A 24015-nucleotide genomic window follows, 5' to 3' on the forward strand; every position below is an offset into this window, starting at 1 on the left:
CATTTAACTTTTTTCAGAACATTCCTGCCTAGCAGAGCTCAGAGCAAATGACCTCCGTTAAAGGTGCTGTATATAAGACTGTTTCTCTGAAAGTGGTTAGATGAATGTGGACAACAAAATGTTAGTGTGTGTGTCAGGATTGGAGTCCAAGTGAGTGTCTGAGAGGGGTGGAGGGTGCACATGTGGATGTGTGTCTTTGAGAATGGAGAATAAATGTGTGTGTGAGAGAGAGAGGCTAGAGCTGAGCACACTATCATATGGGCTACTCAAACACATGCAAGCTCAGTTTCATTCAGCTGCCTGGGCCATTTCCTGTTCTGCAGCTGTAGGAATGCTTTCTGCTGGCCTTGGCGGGCCAGAACCAAACACACACACACACGCACACACACACGGTTGTCTGATGTCTCCCACAGTAACACACTGGGCTCCAAGCTCTGTCTCTGGTGCAACCCTCAGCTTTAACATTCTTTGTACTCTTATTGCTTGTGACAGAATTAAGAGGATTTGCACACCTGTGGAATTAGAAAATTCAAGTCACTTTGCACTTTGCCTTTATTTCTTCTGAGTATGACTGATGTAAGTTACCTACACTGAAGTAAAGTAGAATCAAAATACAAACCAGCACTCATTGAGTTTGGAGTTTGGGTCTCGCTCTAGACAATGGCATTTTTGTTCACACATATCATTTTCAGGGTCAGTTTTCCACTATAAAACTGAATTGTCAGTGAGGAGTTTCGCAATTGTAAAATGGCCATCCAGAATGTGAGCAAACACTGCGAGAAAATGAGGAACACACGTACAGGAGAGGACGGGTTAGTTGGTGAGACATCTTTGGACAGACAAGATTCCCCTTAAACTCAGGGGAAAGGCAAGGACCTAAGTGTAACTATCGAAGGGACAAAAAAGAGAGAGAGGATGGGAAGGAGTGGGAGGGGAAAAGAAGAGAGGGAAAACAGACCAGGGATGTTTGCGGTGACTGGAGGAGTGGTTTTAGTTAAAAGCCTCATAAAAAAGGGAGCAGTTTTTGCAATGTGGTTAAAATGCATGAGACAGGAAAGAAGAAGAAGAAGAGAGCAAAGGGATGGAAACTAAGTAAAAGTCATGAAGATACTGAAATAAGCGCATACATTTAGCATTTTGCATATTTCAGATGTTGACAGGAGAATCCACCAGGAAAACTTTTCTCTGAAAGCTTTAATTCAACAGACCCTGTGTCCACAGTATCCACCCAACCACCTCCATTTCTGAGAAAAACCATGACACCTACCATAGAGAGAGAGAGAGAGAGAGAGAGAGAGAGAGAGAGAGAGAGAGAGAGAGAGAGAAAACAACCTAGTTGAGATAGTGGGAAACTCCTGGATGTGTCTGATGCCACAAAAATCATTTCCCAGATGCCAAAAAATGCTTGCAATTTTGGGAAAATGTGGGAGAAGAAGAAATAACGTTTAGAAAGTAACTTTATTTTTGCATTCATAAAATACAAAATTATTGTAGCAAGCAACAAGTTGTTCCCTTCCTTCAGAATCATTATAAATATAATTACCAGTAACATCGGTTTAAGCTGCTTTATTTGAATCTTTCTTGACAATACATCAGGCTTTTAAAAAATGTCAATTGTTGTCGTCACATGATAACTACTATGAACACAAGCAGGCTTCACATAAAGAAACCTTCCCTGCTTTTACTCGCTCACATCTCACCAGATGGAGCAACATGATACAAGTTTGATAGCAGTTTTAAAATCTGCCATGAAATGCCTCTGTCCAGCAGGACTTGCAATGACACTGATAGAAATACATTTAGAGTACAAAGTGGAGAACAATAATAAAAAAAACAATAATCATAATAGACACAACAATAGCAATAGTTGTACAAAACAATAATAATTAAAATAATAGCAACAAAAAAAAACACAATGTATTTCAAATTGTACCAATCAAAAATGCTCTACTCTGAGAGAAATCCATTAAACTGGGTTCAATCAGGAACTGATTAATTCTCTCCACACAATTGACCTATCCCCTCACTGTACAAAATGGCTGCCACCTAGGTCACCTCAAAGAAGCAGAGAGAGCATGGGGCTGCTGGAAGGGTGAATACCATCCTAATCTGATGCATGCTTTGATTTCAGACTAGGTCTAACAATTACATCATACTGGATATTAAATAATGGTTAATGATAGTGTTAAATACCCATTTGTTTAGTCATTTAAGACATAAAAAAGGAATAGAATTAGATCCAAATTTGCTTTTTGCTCTGATTTGTTATAAAGTAAATGCTAAAGGCCATTTGTAATCAAATTGAAAGTTTGCTTGGAGTTGGGAATTTTTTCCCCAGTTCAGACATGTAGCAGAGTATAAAGGGTTTGTCTGTCCCTATAAGGCACTCACAATGCACTTTTACCAGCGCATACACCTTTCTCTACACACTGTAACTAGTAAGCACTCATATCAAAGTTTTCCTTCATAATGCTAAGCAGTAACAATTGCATGTATTGACTCCCAGAATCCGTACCAAATAACAGGAGAAATGTGTTTCTGTGGTCTCCTCAAAAACATTCATGTCGACACACGCATGGTGTCCTGTACTCTTCGAGATCTGAGGGGAAAAGTGCACTGAAGGGTGAAGATGTGGACTGAGCTCTTCCCGCTCACCATGCTCTTGAGAAGCAAATGGCTTGATACAGGGGTTATTTATGAGAAGCAAATGGGGGACATTTTCTGGTGTTGTCTTATCAAAAGATACAAAAGAAAAAGGAGGGGAAAAAAAGAATGCTAACCAAACAGCGATACAGCTGGAGTCAAGTTTGAAATAGAGATCTTCAGGAAGGGACCATGGCAGTCACTAGAAGAGAACCTGATGAGAGATACCCCCTCTGAATACCTGGATATCCAATCTTACATTTCTCTCTTGTGTGGGTTTGTTCAAAGAGCCAGAAGACATAACTGTACAATGTAAATATATAAACATAAACAGACATCTTTCTTTGAAGCAGAAACCTCTTCTTGTCTTTGACCCCTTCAATATCCTCTACAAACCCCATTTAAGTCCCCACTCATCTTCCTCTTTCACATCCCCCATTTTGCTACTTTCCCCAGTACCATACCATTCTCCTTTAAACCAACCCTCCCTGTTTCCTAATAGGCCTCTCATTGGTCTTTCTCATCTGTCTATCTGTTGCTGGTCTGTGTCGTACCTTCCCTTTTTACACCTTGTCCAGCAGGGACCTCTGGCAGTAAAGCAGACGGCGAGGGGTGCCGTATCTGCGGAAGAACAGCAGAGCTCCCAGGGTGCAAAGCACACACGCCAACAAGAAGAGAGGTACCACCACGGCAGCGGCTCCGACCCCCTCCTGCGCGGACTCATCCACCTCGAAGTAGACGTCGGTCTCACCCTTCTTGGGATCCTCGCTGTCACATTGCATCCAGCCACTCAGAACGGATTTGGGATAGCCAGACTCCACCTTCAGGTGCTGGTTGTTGAACTTCCAGTATTTATTGGCCTTGTAGAAGTATGTGAAGTCTGGGGATCAAGGAGCAGAAAGTATGATGAGATCTGATGGAACCATAGAGAAGATTGTTGCTGAGAACATTGTACAGATTGGCACTCATTAATCCATCTGTCTGACTCTCACACACATGCAAACATGACCATGTGGAGAGGAAGCATTTACCTCCATCCTCACTCATCATGGCGCCTCTGGGGTTGCTGGGAACTCCTTTCCACACACTGATGGGTTTGGGGTAGTCAGGGTCCACTGACTTAGTGTTGTCATTAAAGCGGTAATATCTGAGACACAGAGACACAGAGGGTGGAAACAAATGGTGATGAGCAGCAGGATGTAAAGTGTGAAGATTTGGAAAAAATAAAAAGAGGAAGAAGAGCGTCACCATCATGTGAGACTAAGTCACCTTTCCCAAATTTTGAAACTCTGGTTTGTCACTGACATTTGCAGATATGTGTGTTACTGACAATTGTAGATATGTGGGTTACTGACATTTGTAGATATGTTTGTCACTCACTTGTCCCCCCTGAAGAAATATGTCATGCCAGTGGGAGTGTAGAAGATAGCAGCATCCAGCTTGTCTTTGGGAAGCCCAGTACCCATCTCCTTCAGACTCTTAGGGTAGCCTTTCTCCATGGTGTACTCATTGAACACCCAATACCTTTGATCTAAGTGTGAGGTAGCAAAGGAAGTTGAAAACAAATCAAATATTACATGACGGCATCTAAGAAGATGAACAGCTATGTCTGAATCACTTAAACACTTGTTGGTGACCTCACCCTTGAAGAAAACAAATTTCCCATCATTGCGTTCGTAAGCTGCGTTAATGGTGTCTGGCAGACCCTTAAAGATGTTCTCAATGAGCCGGGGGTATCCTTGCAGGACTTTGTTATCACGCACACGCCACAGCCACTTATCCTGCATCATGGAGAAAACAGAAACTGTTAAGCTTCTACTGAGCTCCCCTTTCATAAGAAGCTGAGTGCATGTTGAGGAGATCAGGCCCAGCCTAGTTCTGTAAGGGGCCCAGCCTAGATCTGTAAGGGGCCCAGCCTAGATCTGTAAAGGGCCCAGCCCTTATCTGTCAGTTTTCCAATAGAGGTTTAGCTGGCTGGGAGTCAGCTCTCATGTAAAGTCTCACCTTGAAGACGAACTTCTCTCCTCTCAGCATAGCAATGGTGTCGAAGTGGCCTTCGCAGATATTAGGGCCGTGAGAGGGCTTTCGCGGGTCAGGTTTGCGGGTGGGCTTGGGAGGAGCAGGCGGTTCCCCTGTCCTGGTTCCTGTGGAAAGAGATGATATCTGTGACTGCTGGAATCTTAGTGCTCAAACTGCATTAACGTGAGATATTCATAATCATAATATTCTGAGCTGATGCTGAATAAGAAGTAAGTGTTTAAAGTATCTCATCTGAATATCTTGTCTGATTGCCTTTCTGTATTATGCTCTAATGGCTGATTAAGAGTCTTATGACTCACCATAGATCTGCTGGATTCCTAGGCGGTCGTCGTCTGGAAGTTCAAAGTTCTCAGTTTCCATCCACTGGTAGAACGGTGCCATGATGGCTGAGGGATTATTGGAGTGTTCCAGACCCAGGGCATGGCCCAGCTCATGAACAGCCACCAGGAAGATATCATTACCTAGGATAGATGGTGAAATTCAGAGCATTCCTTATTTTTGAAATATGCAACCAGGTAAATATTCCTTTGTAGTCTGGGAGCACATTTTGGCTCACCATAAGTTAACCATGTATTGTTGTCTTACCGCCTTGGTCCTCATTGCCTGTAGTCCATGGCTCTGCACTGTCAAAATGAGTGTCACCCCCAATGCCTGGCCCAGGAAAATAAGCATGGGCCAAGAAGCCCCCTTCGCCATCAAATGGTGTACTGTCACCATGGAAACCCTCAGCGAAGTAGAGCATGATGTCTGCAAACTTGTCAACTTTGCCCTTGATGTGGCTGTAGGGGATCTCACGGAATCTGAGAGGAATGACTTTCTCCCACACCTTAAAGGCCTTCCTGATCGCCTCAAAGGTCTCATGCTCGCCCACTTTAGGGGAATAGTTCTGAATGCTGAAATTAAGAGAAAGATATTAATTTTAAGGTTATATGTCCACTTCCATTTTTATACCATTCATTACATTGTATCTGTATGTTTTTTATAAGTTTTAACGTTACAACTTTATCGAGTAATTAAACTTAACTTAAATGGAACCATATGCTTGGTCCCAACCATATTTACGATTTTGAATGTTAGGCTGTGATACCATTAAAACACAGGGCCTCACCTGAAAGTGATCTCTCTCTTGTCCCACTTGAGGCCTTGGATAACGTAACGTTTTCTCCTCAGGTTGCTCTTCAGCTCCGAGCCAAACTTATCAGCCACACCACAGCGAGGACGCTTCATCGCCCTGGAAACAACATAGTGTCAATCACAATGACATCACAATGACATTCTCAGCAAATTTTCAATTTCAACAATAGGAAGCCCGTGTGATATCTGAGACTGCCATGGTAAAATCAGCATGATCTTGTCATGGGTAGTTTTGGTTGGCTCCCTGACAGCCTGAGGGTTTGGCACTCACGAGATGGTTGCTGGGTCGATCTTCCCTGAGACAGCGAGGCCGTAGAACTTCTGCATGGATGAGATGGCAGTGCGAATGGACTTAGGGGAACGTATAGCCTGAGCCCGAACATCACCCGGGGGCAGGTACCCATACTGCTGCAACCACATCTGAGAAAGACAGAGGGTGAAGTCAGAAAACATCTGGAAATAATTTTCATTATTTCCAAACTTAGCATTACAAACGTAAGCATTTAAACTTGCATTTCAACTTACAGTAAAAGTCACTGTGTTATCTCTATACCCTTGCTGGGTCTACTTAAAAACGCTCTAGCTAAATTTTTGGGTGGTAAAGTATTACCATTTGAAAAAAAGATAAATGTAATAAAGTGTGTCTATACCAATCTATCTATCTTATTCAAGCCAAATCAAATTCCTCACAAGGCTAATTCCCTGACTTCCTCCATTTCTAAATTCTCTTAATTACAAAATGCAAACTTGTGCTATGTACAAATCCCTGTAATATGACATCCAGATGTTTCAGCAGTACAGTCACAGAGCCCTCATACCCACACTGAACTGAACACAAAACTGTCTCCACAAGTAACACCCATTTCTGTGTGAGATGCAGCACATTCCATTGGGATTACTGCTGACTGCTGACACACTGTCTAAAGGACTCACCACCAACTAGGAGCTACAGACAGAACACCACTCATCAACCATATGAAATTAAGTGTGTGTTTGGATGAGGTTTGCATGCTCAGGTTCCGTGTAAACCTGTACCGGGTCACGTTCCCCTTCAGGGGCATACCACTGTCTTCCATCACTGACAAGAGAACCCACTGATGCTCATGGTTCATGGCTTAGATCACTAATCTTTTATCCTTTCTATCTAACCTGTCAAGTTGTTTAAAGCAACGACTTCCATCAGCTGATTTAGTGTCCATAAATCTCAGAAGAGTTATTTACACACCAATATTATCACTGTATGTTGAGAGGAGGAAAAGTAGGAGGAACTGAGAAACATTAATCATAGACCTGGAAACATTATTAGTTAATCAAGATTTAGCATTATACATCTTCTCATTCTTTCTTTTGATTTTCAGAACTGTCACTCGGTAACACCTACGTTTATCTATCAATTTCCACTCGTATCTATACTATATCTACTCCACCTAGAATCAGTATTACCAACAGATCAGAACTGATGTTGCTGTACTTGCATAAAACAACGGTTTAGAGCAGATCCTGTGAATACTGGACCAAAAGATGTACATGTTATCTATTCTCTGTGCTGCAAAGCAACCTCTGCACATACAAGATCTATTAAGCCCTTTTAAGATCTATTAGTGCCAGAGGACAGTGTCTGAAACATTGCTGAAGGCAGTGTGCATGTATATAGAACATGTAGGCTAAACTAGAGTTTGTCTACAATCCTACCTTTTGCTACTTTAGTTTCTTAGTCATAAGGTCAGTGTACACTTCAAAGACTCTTGGATGGCAAGAGTTTGCACTTGTGGTGTAGACATTCTTTGTACAGTATATAAAGTGAGGGGAAAGAACTACACTATTAAAAGAACAGTAAAACACAATGCCACGTAGTTTCACCCTCTAAGTTCCAGAAGAAATGTTATAGCACTAACATTGTGCCGAGCACTGTGCGCATTTCTGAGCCGTAAAGACAAAGGTAAACTTTTTTTTAGGCTTTCCACAGAGGAAACCTTGTGTCTAATCCAGCAACACAAAGGGATCGGTTATGAAGAGGCCTCTGTCTCAGACTGCAACTGCAGAAAGGTCTAACGATCAGAAAGGCAAGGCAAAACAAGTCTTGGACATAAGACCATAAGATAGGTAAGAGGATAAAACAGGACAGAAGACCTTGTTCCTATGTATATACCTGTATGTATATGAACAAGTTATATACACTAAGCTAAAGTATAAAATAGTACTAAAAAATATATAGGTCAGTGCTGCCTTGTATTAGAATTTAGACAGAGTTAGTAGCATCTTTAAAGAGAGACATGAGACCAGTGCAAAGCTTCAACAAACATGGCAACAGCTATTATCTGGACTTCCTTAGAACACCTGAAGAGTCAGCACATGGCCATGACTCTGAAACAGGAAGTGGCATTATATGACTAATGGTCATAAGCAGCTGTCTGACGCTCCACAACTCCATGTGATTAAATAGTTGTGTAAATTAGACGAGACAGGCACATAACAGGCATCATCACCTTGTGAGACATATTTTAGGTTTGTGTGGAACATATGTATTCCTGTCAATTGTATGGCTTTCTTAAAAATATCGGTCCTTGATATACCTTTCATTAAGGGCAAGCCATTTTGTACACTGTTGGTCAAACACCTTATCTCACAACAGATGAAGACAGAGGCTAATCCTCTATTCCAGCAGTGGCTAAGGGGTCTGGGGAATGTGCTACATATGGAGAGACTTCAATGTAAGTTTACTAACAGAGATACGATCTCCTTCAAAACATGGCAACTCCTTTTTGTACATTATGAATGCTGTCAATGTTTCTAGCATCCCATATGCTGACGCTTTTATTTATTTATTGGAACCATGTACTTTATGGACCTCCAAGGTAAGTATGGAGGGGGGGGGGGTCCCTGGGGGGGGGGAAGTGGAAATTGCTTTCCTTGTACATTGGATTACTTGCATTTGTTCTTCAATAAAAAGTAAAGGAAAACATATTGAGCTGACCATGTAAGTCAGTTGTTCCCATTCCTCAAATACTTAAATTTAGTTTAGAGCAGTATTTGACATGTAACACTGTGATACTCAAAGTGTATGTGTGTGTGTGTGTGTGTGTGTGTGTGTTTGTGCGAGTGTGTGTGTGTGTGTGTGTGTGTGTATGTGTATGTGTATGTGTGTGTTTGTGCGTGTGTGTGTGTGTGTGTGTGTGCATGCTACTTTTCATATTGCAGACAGTTTCTTTACTCACCACAAATGCAACAACAACAGCAAAATGAAATGGAATTTCTCTGTAAAACCACAAGTATTACGGTCCTTACACAACTTAAACCCATCTCTACTCAAAACCGTCTCTACTCAAACCCATCTCTACTCAAACCAATCATTACTCATCTCTACTCAAACCCTTCTCTACTCAAACCCATCCCATCTCTTCTCAAACTCATCTCTACTCAAACCCATCTCTACTCAAACCCATCTCTACTCAAACCCATCTTTACTCATCTCTACTCAAACCCATCTCTACTCAAACCCATCTCTACTCAAACCCATCTTTACTTATCTCTACTCAAACCCATCTCTACTCAAACCCATCTCTACTCAAACCCATCTTTACTCATCTCTACTCAAACCCATCTCTACTCAAACCCATCTCTACTCATCTCTACTCAAACCCATCTCTACTCATCTCTACTCAAACCCATCTCTACTCATCTCTACTCAAACCCATCTCTACTTGAACCCCCCTTTCATTGCAGTGAAAGTCTGAGATTGTCCCATGCCTTGCCGCATTTATTCACTCAGTCTATGAAAGCTCTTTTTCTAGTATATGAATAATGGTTAATCACAGGTTAGTGAATGCGAATTAAGGCGAAGAAGTTGGGGAAGTGGTTCATGGGGTGTGGGTGAGGAAGTGAAGGGGCCGAGCACAATTGAACACCTTCAGTGCTTTACTGTGCACAGACACGGCCAAAGCAAACAGGTCGAGGGAGAGGGTGGAGGTGTGCTGAGGTCGAAGAACAAGGCTCAGTTATACGCAACCACTGTAGATTTAGGGTCAGCTCTCTTTTCCAACTCATGGTCTCCCTAAATCACTCATACACCCACACAAACACACATATACACACACTCACTCACACACACACACACACACACACACAAACACACATATACACACACTCACTCACACACACACACACACACACACACACACACACACACACACACACACACACATACACACACACAAACACCCACACAAACACCCACACACTCTCTCACACACACACACACACACACACACACACACACACATAATGCCACAAGAATCATAAGAAACTCTTCTGGTTTTGTGACCCCATTTTTGTCAGTAACAGTCAGACCTTAAACTGGCATGGCAACCAAACTCCTTCCTTTTGTGTCTTTCCTCCCTGCCTCTGTGCCAACGTCTTGCTGTAGCTGCAGCATGGGGGGCTCTGGCAGCTCTCTAAAACCTCTCTTTGCCCTGTCACTCTGCGTTGTCAGATATCTCCGCATGCTGCCAACAACAACTCCCAGAACTCCTGTCTGCTCTGGAACTCCCTGCAGCCGGCATCAAAGGTGGGCTTTATGGCTGGGCTTACGGAGAGTAACGCCAGCCGTGTATGTGAGCCGTGATTCAGCAGTAGCATGGTAAACACTAGCAGCCTGGTCGAATCTACAGCCTGGACAAGACACTCTAGTCCACAGAGGAAAGTTTTTCGGGTGGTATCATCAAAGTAGTGCAACGAACACTGAAAATGACCTTTGCTTTGGGTCATTTTAAGTATGGGGGTCATTCTGTATTTTCCCAACAAGAGCCATTCATTTTTGCCAAGATATTCTATTTTGAAATGATCCAATGTGCTAAAAAAGTGGCTAAAGGTAGCTCATTATAATGTAAGTTTTAAGTAGTTAAAGAAGGCCTCATAGTTGAATTATCTGTAATGTTATAGAAATGTAATGCTATTCTATTATATGAAGGCAAATAGCACTGAGCTAACAAGGCTTATGGCTTCTTGCTGTTACTCCACATTTACATTCAACCTGGATGTGCTGTCCAATGGTAAACAAATACCTCAGGTCATGCACATTTTTGTGAGTCTTTGCCATTTGGCTTTTTAAATGTTATCTCTTTCAAAGAGCTTTCAGATGGTATATAACCATATGTTTTTAAATGTTAACTCTTTCAAAGAGATTTCAGATGGTATATCACCATATGTTTTTAAATGTTAACTCTTTCAAAGAGATTTCAGATGGTATATCACCATATGTTTTTAAATGTAATCTCTTTTGAAGAGCTTTCAGATGGTATAGCACCATTCTTTTTTTCATGGAAACACTTAAACCCTTAAGCCTAGTAAGTCCAGTTACTACATGGCAAGAGTCAGGAGATGACTAGTTGAAATTGTGGACCAGAATAGCATCAAAAACAAATAATATCATAACCATTTTCTCCTATGGTCCCAAACCCTTAAAAAATATGAGGTGTGTGGCATAGGCGATTTAAGAAGGTTGGGAAAGCTTAGCTGCTCATCAATTATGACTGATCCTTGATTTCTTGTCAACTTCCTGAACAACATCCATGAGGAACCATATGAAGAATCCCTTATACACGGTCAGTTAACACTGAGCACAATTCTACCTAAAATGGTTAAGGATCAACAATTGGCATGTTAAGTTACTAACAAGCTAACTGATACAACTTAAAACATTTAGACTTGCATGTGACAACATTAAATGTGATCCTCAAAATGGATCTTTAAAGTAAAAACATGCGTGAACAAGCACATGTGAGATGCACAGAACCTCATTCAAAGGCACTATGTCTGGCAGGACTAATTGGCTGGTGTTGTAATAAGATGTTTCTCTCTGGCAATATTTTCTTGGCCTCTTTACCTCACGCACAGTTTAAAGCATCATCGTGCTCTAAAAGCTGTTCTTACATTTCCAATGGGGTTTCTGACCAGGAGCACAAAACTACCTGAAAACTTAAATGTTTCTTCAAGAGAGTCAGAATTCAAGTTACCAAATATTACATCAAAATATGTATTTGATCAATGTTTAATGAGGATGAAATCCCCTCCAAGGACAGAATGTGTCCTTTTTGACATGGAAGCCTACATCAAGTGGTAATCTGAACACTGGATATCTGATACAATAATCTGTCATTAACAACCTTAAGGCTTTTAAATGAATGCTCACGTTTAGTGCAGCAGTATGCTTAGAAGATACATGGCTGTTGGTATTACTCTGATAATAATTATTCCCATCAGCCCCATGGAAGCACGATCTGCAGATGAAATTGTGGATATTTAAGGAATTGCTTATGTTGATTATTACAGCGCACAATATGTAAGATTTTCAGAACAGTTAGAATGTCAAGCTTCAAGACGACTGAATACCGCGGTTAGTTATACATTACCATGTATTCTTGGCATTGCTCTATCAGGCTCTCTCAGTTTTATTTATTTAGCAATTACATTATTTTTCACTCACTTAAAGACAAATGTTTATTGGCCTTATTTTGACCTCAAAGCACATAGCATATTTAGTTCTGAACTGAATTGGCCCTTTGCTGATGTGACATGACATGAACTAGCATTGTCTATTGGACTGCCATTTACTGGACAAAGTATAACCAAATAGAGAATTTTTATACAGAGACCAGGGTGAGGCACTGGAGGACGTAGGGACGTATAAAGAGGTCAAATTAACACAAACTGAGAAACTGACTGACTGACTCAGTTGTTCCCTAAAAGTCTGTGCCAACGGAAAAAAAAACAGAAACAGAATTTCAGTCATCATTGGCTGGATCTCTTTCTCTCTCCCTCTCTCTCTCTCTCTCTCTCTCCCTCCCTCTCTCTCCCTCTCACACACACAAACACACACACACACACACACACACACACACACACACACACACACACACACACACACACACACACACACACACACAAACTCACAGCCTCCTTCTGCACTATGAGACAGTTTTCTCACTCTCTCTCTCTTTCTACAACACACATACACACAACGTTTGACACACATTCCGTCATTTTGGCTCTGCATCTCTCAGGTCCTCTAGAATAGGCACCAATAGCTCTCCCCCATAATCAAAACAGCAGAAGGCATGTCCATGAATTGCCAACATTACTGCTCTTTGGTTGTGCTGTATAAAATGTTAGTGGCTTGCATAGACATGAATCAAAACAGCTAAGGGGGATTTATGATGGGTGGAAAATGACTGCCAGATTATCCGACATATGTGCTGTACTGTAAAATTACATATGGCTACTAGAAAATATGCAGGTCATATATGATTATTACAGTCAATGCAATGTAACAATTTGTGCAATTTCATTTTCTTCTGAAGGTTGCTCCTGAAATGCAACCCCTCACTCTATAGCAAGTCTGACCACATCTGTCTGGCTCACATACACCCAGTGCAAGGTCATTGGGACTCAAGACAGGGAGTCTTAACTCTTCATGTAATTTATAAGTTGCCTTAAACATGAACTAGTGCAATGCAAAATTAGGAAAGTATTCCTGCACCTTTCACTTTCACATATCTCTAGTGTAATTGTCTCCAACCTCCTCGTTTTGGGTCTTCACTCATAGGCCTAGTCAGCCAGTAAACTCAAGTCAATACAAATCATAAGCTGATTCTTGAAATGCTTTTGTAGCCGTATTAAAAACTCTCTCTAACTTAACTGAACACCTTTCAGAAATCATATGTTCCCTTTTGAAAAACGAAGACATAGAAAGCGTTTGAGTGTTTGAGTGTGTGAGCGCGCTAGGCTAGTGTGACAATTAGGGAATACCTCTGGTCGCACTTCTGTGTCCGTCGTTCCTTCTTGTGCCAACAATATACTTGCCAGCGCACCGAACAACAACCTCATCATCTTCAGCCGATGTAACATTCCAAATGGTAAAGAAACTGTCCAAAAGAACTGTCACTCTCCCAAAAAATAGTGGGCTACAACAACAAAGTGTGGGAAAAAATAGCAAAAACTGTATGCAGCCGTGGAAACCGCAAAAAAGTCCTATTTGCCAGAATTGTCCTTTTTGTTACCGTATAGGCCTACTAGTCCAAAAACTTAGCGATGAAATAAGCTATTCAACGTAATAAATCAATACATATTATCCTATATTTCTTCATGAAATAAAAAACACTCCCAGAGTAAGTGTGCCTACAAAAAAAGCATAAGCCTAAAAACTATCACAGCATTTCAGTCTGTGATTTTAAATCTGTCATCTCAGTTGAAGCTCCATTCTACCCATCGATTGTCTTTGTTATCTTGATTGTCTCTTGTCTTCTACTTCGGTCTGACCTGCTTAGCTGTAGACGTGGTTGTTAGTCTACTTCAGCAAGGCAGAGCAGGGAAGAGTGGTACTCACTCCTCCTCCACTTCCACCACCACTTTTCTCTCTCTCTTTTCTCTCTCTCTCTTTTCTCTCTCTCTCTTCTCTTCTCTCTCTCTCTCTCTCTCTCTCTCTCCTTTTATCACTCTGGTAACAACGTGAAAGTTGGCGTGTCGTTGCCTGTTGTAAAAAAAATCTAAGCTAAGTCAACTAACAAACTTCCTTATTATGTGTAAGAGTGGAGATGGAAAGCCGAATAGAAGTTGTTGCAATTTAAGTAGCCGGGGCTGGAAAATAAAATGTATGCACAGAACTTCACTGCTGCTACACTTCGGTTTTAGCAGCCTGTTACTGACATCTAGTGTTATTGTTTGCACACATCTTTTCTTTCAGGCAGGGAGGGAAAGGGAAGTCAGTAAGCTATTATATTGCTGTACTTGCCAACAATTTGACGAAGAAAGATGTTTGCCATACCGATTTTTTTATGAGCGTGATTTATAAATGCTAACACAGTTCTTATGTCTCACAAATGTCTTAGACTTAGAAGTTTAACTGTCACGTCTATTTCTAAAGGAAGTCTCTTGGCTCCACCCCCATCCTCGTGTCACTCCAGAGTAGATTACGGAAGTTGAGTTCAGCGAATGTCAACAAAAGAGACGGTAAATACAGCGACGTAGTGGTTTTACATACTTGTCGTTTTCTACTTTGGTCTTATATACAATCCTACTATATGAAGGCCTCTACTTAGATTCAGAGGATCGGTGTATGAATGTTGTTTTGGACTAGAGATACCGAGTGACCTATGCTATGTAAAGTTAGCCAGCTCTCTTGACAGTAGCTAGCCTAACAAAAGACGGATGTGTTACACCAGCTGGCAAAGATAGAAGTTTTTAGGGTGTTGGTAGATAGCTAGCTGTTATAGTTAGCAGTCTTGGCCATGGGATTTTGAATAGCTTTGCTTGAAACTGATAAGGAATACATTGTGTAAATTGAAGAGTTGTGTTAAATGAGCCGTTTCAAAGCCGATGACAATTCGGCATTTAACTTCATGTGGTTTCAACTTTACTTTTAGCTGCAGGAAGTTAGCTAGCCAGCTAATGTTCAGACTGAGCAGAACACCGTTGACGTCATTACTGGGTAGAATACCAGGAAATGGCTGAATCGAGTGGGAGCATTCTGTACTTTTTTAATTTCAGCTAACTATGAAGAACGTCAACCGACTTGATTGGTCGTCTTTATTATTATGTTTAAACTCTAAGGTTCCGACTACACTGTCACATTTGTTGTGAGCGTTATTGGATTATATTAAAGCCAGACTTGTTATTTTGAAGACACACACACAAAAAACGTTAACGTTAGGTATGTTTGTCTTCCCTGCATAGACGACGTCCTTAGCAATCAACGACGAGGAGGCTGTTCTTCACAGTGCTCTGGTCGAGGACCAGTCCTGTGTTTTGGTCAATCCCTACGCCGTTCTGCTTGATTTTTCTTTATGTGTGTCTAAGGCAAAAATACGATCATCATGTCTGTGTCGATCAATTTGTGGGTCCTCAACATGTTATTTTTAACAGGTGAGTTTATTTATCCTGACATCAGCATTCTTAGATAGGTGTTTATTGTCATATTGTTGACATAGGGCTCACTACACATTTTACTTTCACTTTACAAGTCAGTCATGTTGTTCCTGTATCTTGCCTTAAAGTAGAGATTTTTCAAACAGGGCTTGTTCAGTTGACATGTAAGCAGTTACCCTGTCTTTAAAAATGAATGTTGACCCATATAGTTTTTTGGCATTTAGGTCAAACGAAATCTTTTAGTCAGTTTTCACAAAACAAACTTAAAAATGCATTGCATGTTGATTTAGTAGTATCACATTCTCCAACCTAATCACTTCTCTCTTTTTTTATCATTTAGAATGTGCATATACATAGTTTAGCATTTAAAATTGGGCTGATGTCAACCTCTTGCTTATTCAGCCTCTTTGTTTTTCTTTCAGTTTACAGTAATCTGGAGCTTGCGTCCAGTTCTGGTAAGACATGGCATTCCGCATTCCCTGTGTGTTTAACATTTGATTTAATATTGAATTTTATTTCATTCTAATATGCAAAATATATAAACGAATCAGTCATGAGACGTGGAAATCTGTGTTAAGTGTTTAAGGTGTTAAATATTGAGGTATAGAGATATGTCGGCTAAAAATTGGTTCCTGCTTCCCCAGTTCATTTCGAGCGGTCGCTAAAAATTCTTCGTGAACGACAAGGAGAGATTCTCAGCACCACCCACCACAGTTGGTCCCTCCGCCCAATCAACTGCAGCTGGATGATCCTCGCAGCCACAGGGGAGCCTGTGATTATAAGGTAATGGGCCTCATTTATAAAACGTTGCGTAGAAACCATCCTACATTTTGTCTAAGACATTTCCTGAAATGAGCGTAAGTGAGATCCACAGAAAACAGACGTACACACAAAAAACATGTGTACGCCAATCCTTCGGTTATAAATCACAAATGGTTGTGAAATTGTGCGCAACTGAATCTCCGCCCTCAAAACGCCCCTATTTAATCTAATCAGCATATTATCAATGCACAAACTCTCTGTGACAGTGGCAAGCAAGAAAGAAACATGTAAACAGAAGAATTAAAGTGAGGCTGACATCGACGTTCTACTGATGGAACAGCAGATGTGGGCCAAAACATCGTTAGAAAGCCTGTCTGGTGGCGTAATGGCAAAAGCAAAGTATGTGAAATGTAGTAGACATGTCTCCGAAGCACCAGAAACTGCATACGGCAGCAGCACCATGGCTTTGGTGCGCTTCACTACCGACCGCGCACGGGCATGTGCTGTATTGAAGTGGGCTTCCTGGGCTGTTTGAGTGTGCACAATCTGGATGAGAATACATTGGGAACCCTGTTTTACGCAGGAAATCCTCTTTCACAATTTGCTGTTCCTGGGCACTGTATGGAATTCTAATTGATGCGGGCATATAGAGGGATAATACTGCAATGAACATCGGGCAAAATTCTGCTTAATGATGACGGGGATTGCTCGACTGGTCTCCAATTTATCCTTGGAACGTTCCTGTAGCCAGGAATCCAACAGCCAAAACCTGAACGTGTATGGCCTGGTTGCATCTGGTGCGCCTCTGTAGACGAGAGGCCATTTGGGCACAACGCTCTCGGCAAGCGGTACCTACTTATCAGCCATACATCTTGTGTCAAAAAGTCTGCGCGATCACGAAAAAACCCTTTCTCTCCTTATTGCGCAGTTGGCAATATCCTCTAACAACGCCAATGCAGCCATATCTCCTAATGAAAACTAAGCCGCTATTAGACTTTCTATAGGCTATAGATTGAGCGAAATGTTTTACACTTGTGAAATTAAAACGGAATACCTATTAGACGTGAATCTCATTCATGTGTGAATTGTTCTTATAGTTTAATTGATTTTATTGAGCGAAACATTAGCCCTAATGGTGACGGTGGTGTTGACGATGATGATGATGTCGTGTCGGCGCTTTGAGTTCTAAATTCCTGCAGTACTCCAGTATTGCCACAAGGAAATGTACTTACACGAACTAAAACCAGACGTAGAGATACGTCATTTTCTACGTCTAAGGCTGTTTTTATAAATCTGTACTTAGACGTGGATTTGATCGCACGCACAGTCTAAGATCAATTCTGTGCGTAAGTACGTTTTATAAATGAGGCCCAATGACTTGTTTAGCTAATCAGTGTCCATATCAGTGGTTGTGATGTAGGGGAGTTAGTTGTCTTTATCTGTGTTGTAATGCTCTTCCCCTTTTTAAGCTTCTCACAGTTTTCTGTCAGATGTGGGCGGGATTGGATTACCATAACTTCCTCCGACGGTAAACCTGTCTCTCTGTGCGGCTTGCAACGACCTGGGCCGATTGAATTGACTGGGGGAAACGTTACAGTGACGCTACACTTCCCACACTATCCTCAGTCTGTGTTTCGCCTGGCCTACATGAGAGGTGCTCCCAGTTTATGAGATGTTCTTTATGGTATTTGTTTGGTGTAGTAGAATACTGTATCTAATCTGAGTGGACTGTGATAACCATTTGCACACTTAAAGACCTTGCCAACATATTTACACATGACTATAATGAATAGATTATGTTTGGCCTGCTGTGCTTAGTTTTCATGTCAAACTGTGACCTAAAAGTGACCTAATCAGGTTTTTTACTGAAAATGTAGCCTGACCTTTACTGTGACGTTCCCCCAGGTTCTGCGCCTTGTTCTCGTAGAGAGTTCCGTTGCCTGACTGGACATTGCGTGCCCCTGAGTTGGCGCTGTAATGGACAGACTGAATGTCTGGGGGAGGGGGGTTCCCTGGGCTCAGATGAGCAGGACTGTGACTATGAGGACTACGAGAATGTAGACAGGAACACCATCAGGATTACCACGAGCACACTCACCACCACCACCTCCCCAACTCCCTCAGCTCCGATAGACGGGCGCTGGCAGCTCCGAAGGGGCCCCAATATGATGCCTGGCCCCCACAACGGCACGTGCGGCGGAGCTCTGCACAGTTTCTACGGCTCGTTTTGGCCCGCGGCGTGGATTGTGCCACCTCAGGAGTGTGTGTGGACGGTGGACCCTCAGGATCGCCGGCCCCTGCGTCTCCAGCTGCAGATGTTGGAGTTAGGGCCAGGAGACACGATCAACATCACTGACCAGAGGCACGGGGCAGGCAACCTCATCAAAACGGTAACAGTGGGTTTGTTTGGGGTAATACACTTAAAAATGTAAAACAATTACACAGTTTAAGTTAGCAAATGTAGCCTCTAACGAGCAATTTGTAATGCATGGAGCAGTAGCTTGTTGATGGGCCATAGGAACAGAACAGTGTCTAACATTGTACAGATTTAGGTGCAGCCAGTGCAACAGTTTTGACCCAAGAGTAAACTTTCCTTCAAGGGATCACCTCCAATGAATTAGTTAGAAGTTCACCATTGAATGATTCATTGCAGAAGAAGGGTTATGCATTTAAGGCATTTTGACCTCTTTAAACAATTTGTACTACTTTACACGATGTGCTGATGAGCCATGGGCAGATCGGGTTATTCTCGCAGGACCAGTGGTCCCTATTAGCTGAACATGTGCTGCTGGAGTTTGCTGGTGCACTTTCACTGGTGATGTTGGCTAAAGCTGATCTCATCAGAGATGTTTTTACACAACTTTATCAGAGGACACTGCATTACTGCATTTACCTAGCCAGTAATCAGGTGAAATGTTGTCAATTACCTGGCAATGTAATACTGCATTGTTCTAAAGAAACAGTTTTAGAATCCAACAACTATCTGTAAACAAGGTTGTAAGGAACACAGTGGTGCCAGTTTAACTTTACCCCCGTACCCCCGTCATTCTTCGACAGATCACCTGTGTGTCCAACAACAAAGCGGTGGAGGTGGAGTCCCGCACGGGCGTCCTCTCCCTGATCTACCACACCATGCCTGCCTCCGAGGGCCAAGGCTTCAACGCCACGTACCGCATCGCCGGCTACTGCCTGCCGTGGGAGGGGGTGTGCGGCGGCTCAGAGGGCGGCTGCTACACGCAGAAGCAGCAGTGCGACGGCCACTGGGACTGCGCCGCCACAGGCCGAGACGAGGAGGGCTGCTGGGGCTGCCCCCGGGGCCACTTCCCCTGCGGGGCCCCAGGGATGCCCCACTCGGGGCACTACGGCCGCCCCATCTGCTACACCCTGAACAACCGCTGCAACTACCAGCTGAACTGCGTGGACGGTAGCGACGAGAGGGAATGCACCATTTGCCAGCCCGGAACCTTCCACTGTGACACAGACAGGTAGGGACGTTTGTTTTCACACGTGTCAACTACAGCAGATAAACCCCTTTGGTGACGGATGTGTTGTGTAAGTGCCATCTCCTGTGGACCCAAAGCACACCTCAGATTCTAAAAGTCCTTGCGGTATTAGGACAGAGCTCAGCTCAAGGTCAGCCATAGTGTCAAAGGGTAGGCAAGGGAAAACAGAAACAGAGCAGAAACATGGCAGATTGGCTCAGTGTCCTTACATGTGTTCCATAGTCGCCCACATTTTTGGAATGGCTTAAATAACAGTCGGATGAAGAACCTGCCATCTAGGGCTGTAACAATAACGGTATCACCACCTTACCGCAGTCCTAGGAGGTGTACTGCCATGTTGAGCCGATCACCATAATTACCGTCATAACAGCTTTTTTTCCACTTATCCTCTGTAGCTGGTGGCTTGGTCTGTGGTGTTGTTTACACGTATCTGGATGATTCTAAAAGGCACAGACCTCTGCACTGACCAGACTTAGAACATTTAGCAAGCAGACCTCTACCAAGGCCAAATGCTCTTTCTTGCTGTGTAAAAAAAAGTCAAACTAAATTTGTTCTCAAATTGGAGGGTTTCTTCCTTGGCTCATGCTCATGCTAAGTTTGATGAAAATCAGGCTCATAGTTTTAGCGTAATCCTGCTTACAGACAGACAGACAGACAGACAAACAAACAACAAAAACACAAATTCCTTGGCATAAATACACAGGGGAGTAGTACCGAAACCGCAAGGTGGCATTCTTTGAATACCGCAGTAAGGACATTTTTGCAGCCTTGACCTTAAAAAGATTTGTTTGCCTGCGTGCTAAGAATCCACATAGAATTTATATATGCAATATTGCTATACATTTTGTAACTTAAAGACAAATGTGAAATATCCTTGTTTCTTTGTTTGGTTTACAGGTGTGTAGTGGAGAGCTGGCGCTGTGATGGACAGGCGGACTGCAAGGATGGGACTGATGAGATGAACTGCACCCTGACCTTGCCCCGAAAGGTCATCACAGCGGCCACCGTGGGCAGCCTGGTGTGCGGGCTCCTGCTGGTCATCGCTATGGGCTGCACCTGCAAGCTCTACTCGCTGCGCACGCGGGAGTACAGGTACCACTCACAGCTCCCACTCCAAACTCTATACGCCATCAAACCCACTTAACAGCAAGTGTGGCTGCTAAAAAAGTAGATGTTTTTGATCAGCAGATCAGTGATTGTGTTTGTATTTTTATGTATGAGTATGTTTATATTCCTGATGGATCTTCTACTTTTGTGGATTTTGCTTAGGACACAGCGATTTCCCTCTTCCCTCTCTGCCCATGTTTTGTGGCCAAACTGAAGTGAATGTTTTCCCTTCCTGCAGCATGTTTGCCCCCATAAGCCGACAAGAGGCGGAGTTTATCCAGCAGCAGGCCCCGCCCTCTTATGGTCAGCTGATCGCCCAAGGAATCATTCCGCCAGTGGAGGACTTCCCCACTGAGAATCCTAATGAGGTAAAATGGGATCTAATTGGACACTTATACTTACAGGCTTTCGTTCAGTTTGAGTTAACACATTATGATCATTTTTTCCCTTTGAAGCTTGATGGAAGTTACTGTGACATGAAGCTTATGAGAGCGAGTTGAAGGCTGCCATAATAGGTTGGAGTGATCTCTAACTTGCTGAAAGTATTTCATTGTTCTTCTCACCCGTCGGGCGTTTGTGTTCCCAGACGACTTCGCTGTCTTTGAGAAGCATTCTTCAGCTTCTCCGGGCCGACACTAGCTCCTCCCCCCGCCGCCGCCGCCGTCCTCGATTCATCCGGCGGGCTGTCCGTCGCCTGCGGAGGTGGGGCCTGATGCCGAGACCCGCCCCAAGGCCCTCCCAGAATGCCAGCTCCTCTTCCAACCCCACGGAGGCTCCTACCGCCGGCTCCGAGCCCAGCCAGTCCAGCCCCGGAGGCTCCGCTGTGGCCAGAGAGAGCACCATCCAGCACCTGCCCCTGAAGGCTGGCCTGATCTCACAGGGTGAACAGCAGCAGCAGCAGCAGCAGCAGCCACAGCCCCAGCAGGCGTCCCAGCTCCCTGTCCCATCCCTCGCCCTAGTCCCCCCGCCCCCTGAGCCGTCCCGCAGCCTGCCCGTCACCGCGCCTCCCAGCAGCCCCTCCCTGTCATCCATCCTCCACTCTTTGGGGTTAAGCATATCTCTCTTCCGGCCCAGCCCTGCTCCGTCACCCCCCTCCCTCCCTCTCTCAGCGTCCCCTTCGTTCTCCTCCTCTTCCTCAGAGGACGAGGTGCTGCTGATCCCCCTGTCTGAGGACGCCAACTCGGACGATGATGTGCCAATGCTCACCTGAGCCCACCCCTGAGCCCCTCCCCTCGTGCCCCGCGCCACCTCTCCCTAAATTATGAGCCCCAGTACAGGGGGTACCCATAATGCACTCTTGCGCTGGCCTTGTGCCTTCTTTCCTGTGCACTGATTTTGTGATATTGCATAGGATCTATTGATAAAATAAGTGTGTGAGTGTGTGTACATAAGTGTGTATGTGAGGTGAGGTTTGGGGGGACTGCATATGTGTTTTAAAACACGGTAAGAGAAGCAGGTCAACTTTGCACAGAGGACCTGCCTCCCTGAAAAGAATATTTTCTTTTTTTCTGACTTTTGCTACTGATGTAAGAGGGGATTTAATGATCGGGTTCCCGAGCAATGAATTTTTAAGCTTATGAAAGGATAGCTTTGCGTGTGCATGTGTGTGTGTGAGAGAGAGAGAGAGAGAGGGGATCACATTAATGCTGGCCTCCCAAAAACCGTATCCGGTTATTAATGAATAGTCACTCAAGTGCCTTTTAATTAGCCTCCCACAGGACTTCACCAATCACCCTAGAGATTATGTGGAATAACACATGCACAAATCATTCCCCGTCAATAAAGCATCCTTCCCTCCAGTTATGGAACTATTACATATTGACAGGATGGAAGAGGAAGTTGTAAAGTTCACCTGTGCACGCTGAAGAGGCGCTCGAGCTGTATAAACACGTGGACTTGGCTTTTACTATCATTAGTAGTATTATTACTTGGCTTCCTTGGTAGAGCACTTTACGTCCAACTGCATTGCGGACCCACCCCCATTAAAGTCTGCATGGCAGACTGGCGGTTCTTTTTTGGACCAGTCAAAAATGCAGTCTGTTTATCCACTTGTGTATCAGCCTGCAGATATGTGTGTGTTTGTGTGAAAATGTCACTTGTGTAGGAAGAAATGTATCCTAGCCCAAAAGATGCTCCCTTCATTATTAGAGATGGACTTGGCCTTGATAATCCCCATATCAAAGTGATGTTAACTCAAATAATTTGCCACTCAAATTATTTTGTTCAATCGTTTTTAAGCAGATGACATACAATGAAGTAATGAGGTGAAACTAGCTGGTGCCATACTTTAAAAAAGCACTTGGTGTTTAGACTTTCTAGTTTCTATGTTTTCAAACCTGGTGTATTAACTTCTGTTTCATTGAATGTACATAATTGATTTTTTTTAGTGGTTGGATTGATTGTATTTGCCATAAATGGGAGGGAGAAAATATGATTTTTATGTGGATGAGTCATGGGCTAAGATTCCACAACTTCCACTGATAAAGATGATTTGCACTTTTAGAAGGACCGAGTGTTTTTTATATCCCCTCACTCACACGCATCTGCATGCATTGTTCTCTGTTTGCGTGAATGTGCCCTCACACGGTGTGGTTAACTTCATCGCAGCTCATTGTTGGAGCAGGAAGAAGGTGAACCGGGAAGTGGGTGATTTTGCTGTAAAACAGTCGGGTAATGAGGCTATTAGCATTTCAAAGAACCAGCACATAAGCATTTTGCATAGGCGACATAGGTTAAGGATGAAAGGAGCGTTAAAAGGCTTGCGCAAAGAGCGCGGTACCAGATGCATGACCGGTTAACAGGTGAGTGGTCATTCTAAATACATTCTAAAACTAAACCTTTTCGTGTGAATTTGGATTAAACTCTGGATTACACAGAATGATGAATTTTCATTCATTTAAAATTGCCT

At 43.1% G+C, this 24015-nt stretch overlaps 2 protein-coding genes across 3 annotated transcripts; one reads left to right on the forward strand and one right to left on the reverse strand.

Moving 5' to 3' along the window:
• Positions 1 to 1439: 1439 nt before the first annotated feature.
• On the reverse strand, positions 1440 to 14150 carry mmp14a (matrix metallopeptidase 14a (membrane-inserted)). The gene is made up of 10 exons (XM_080838656.1): positions 13621 to 14150; positions 6089 to 6237; positions 5792 to 5914; positions 5269 to 5576; positions 4983 to 5144; positions 4648 to 4787; positions 4286 to 4424; positions 4024 to 4174; positions 3675 to 3790; positions 1440 to 3523 (listed from the first exon to the last, which is right to left on the reverse strand). The coding sequence occupies exons 1-10, from the start codon at positions 13717 to 13719 to the stop codon at positions 3207 to 3209; spliced, it is 1704 nt and encodes a 567-aa protein (XP_080694782.1). The 5' UTR covers positions 13720 to 14150; the 3' UTR covers positions 1440 to 3206.
• Positions 14151 to 14694: 544 nt separating this feature from the next.
• Positions 14695 to 23602, forward strand: lrp10 (low density lipoprotein receptor-related protein 10). 2 transcript variants are annotated; one of them, XM_080838612.1, is made up of 10 exons: positions 14695 to 14820; positions 15544 to 15732; positions 16158 to 16190; positions 16380 to 16518; positions 17967 to 18151; positions 18403 to 18887; positions 19555 to 19982; positions 20898 to 21092; positions 21346 to 21475; positions 21694 to 23602. In XM_080838612.1, the coding sequence occupies exons 2-10, from the start codon at positions 15684 to 15686 to the stop codon at positions 22315 to 22317; spliced, it is 2268 nt and encodes a 755-aa protein (XP_080694738.1). In that variant the 5' UTR covers positions 14695 to 14820; positions 15544 to 15683; the 3' UTR covers positions 22318 to 23602. The 2 variants fall into 2 exon arrangements, with proteins under 2 accessions (XP_080694738.1, XP_080694739.1); XM_080838613.1 differs by lacking the exon at positions 14695 to 14820 and having other exon boundaries at positions 15231 to 15732.
• The last annotated feature ends 413 nt before the right edge of the window (positions 23603 to 24015 follow it).

The sequence above is a fragment of the Sprattus sprattus genome (genome assembly GCF_963457725.1).
Source record: "Sprattus sprattus genome assembly, chromosome: 5".
Lineage (NCBI taxonomy): Eukaryota > Metazoa > Chordata > Actinopteri > Clupeiformes > Clupeidae > Sprattus > Sprattus sprattus.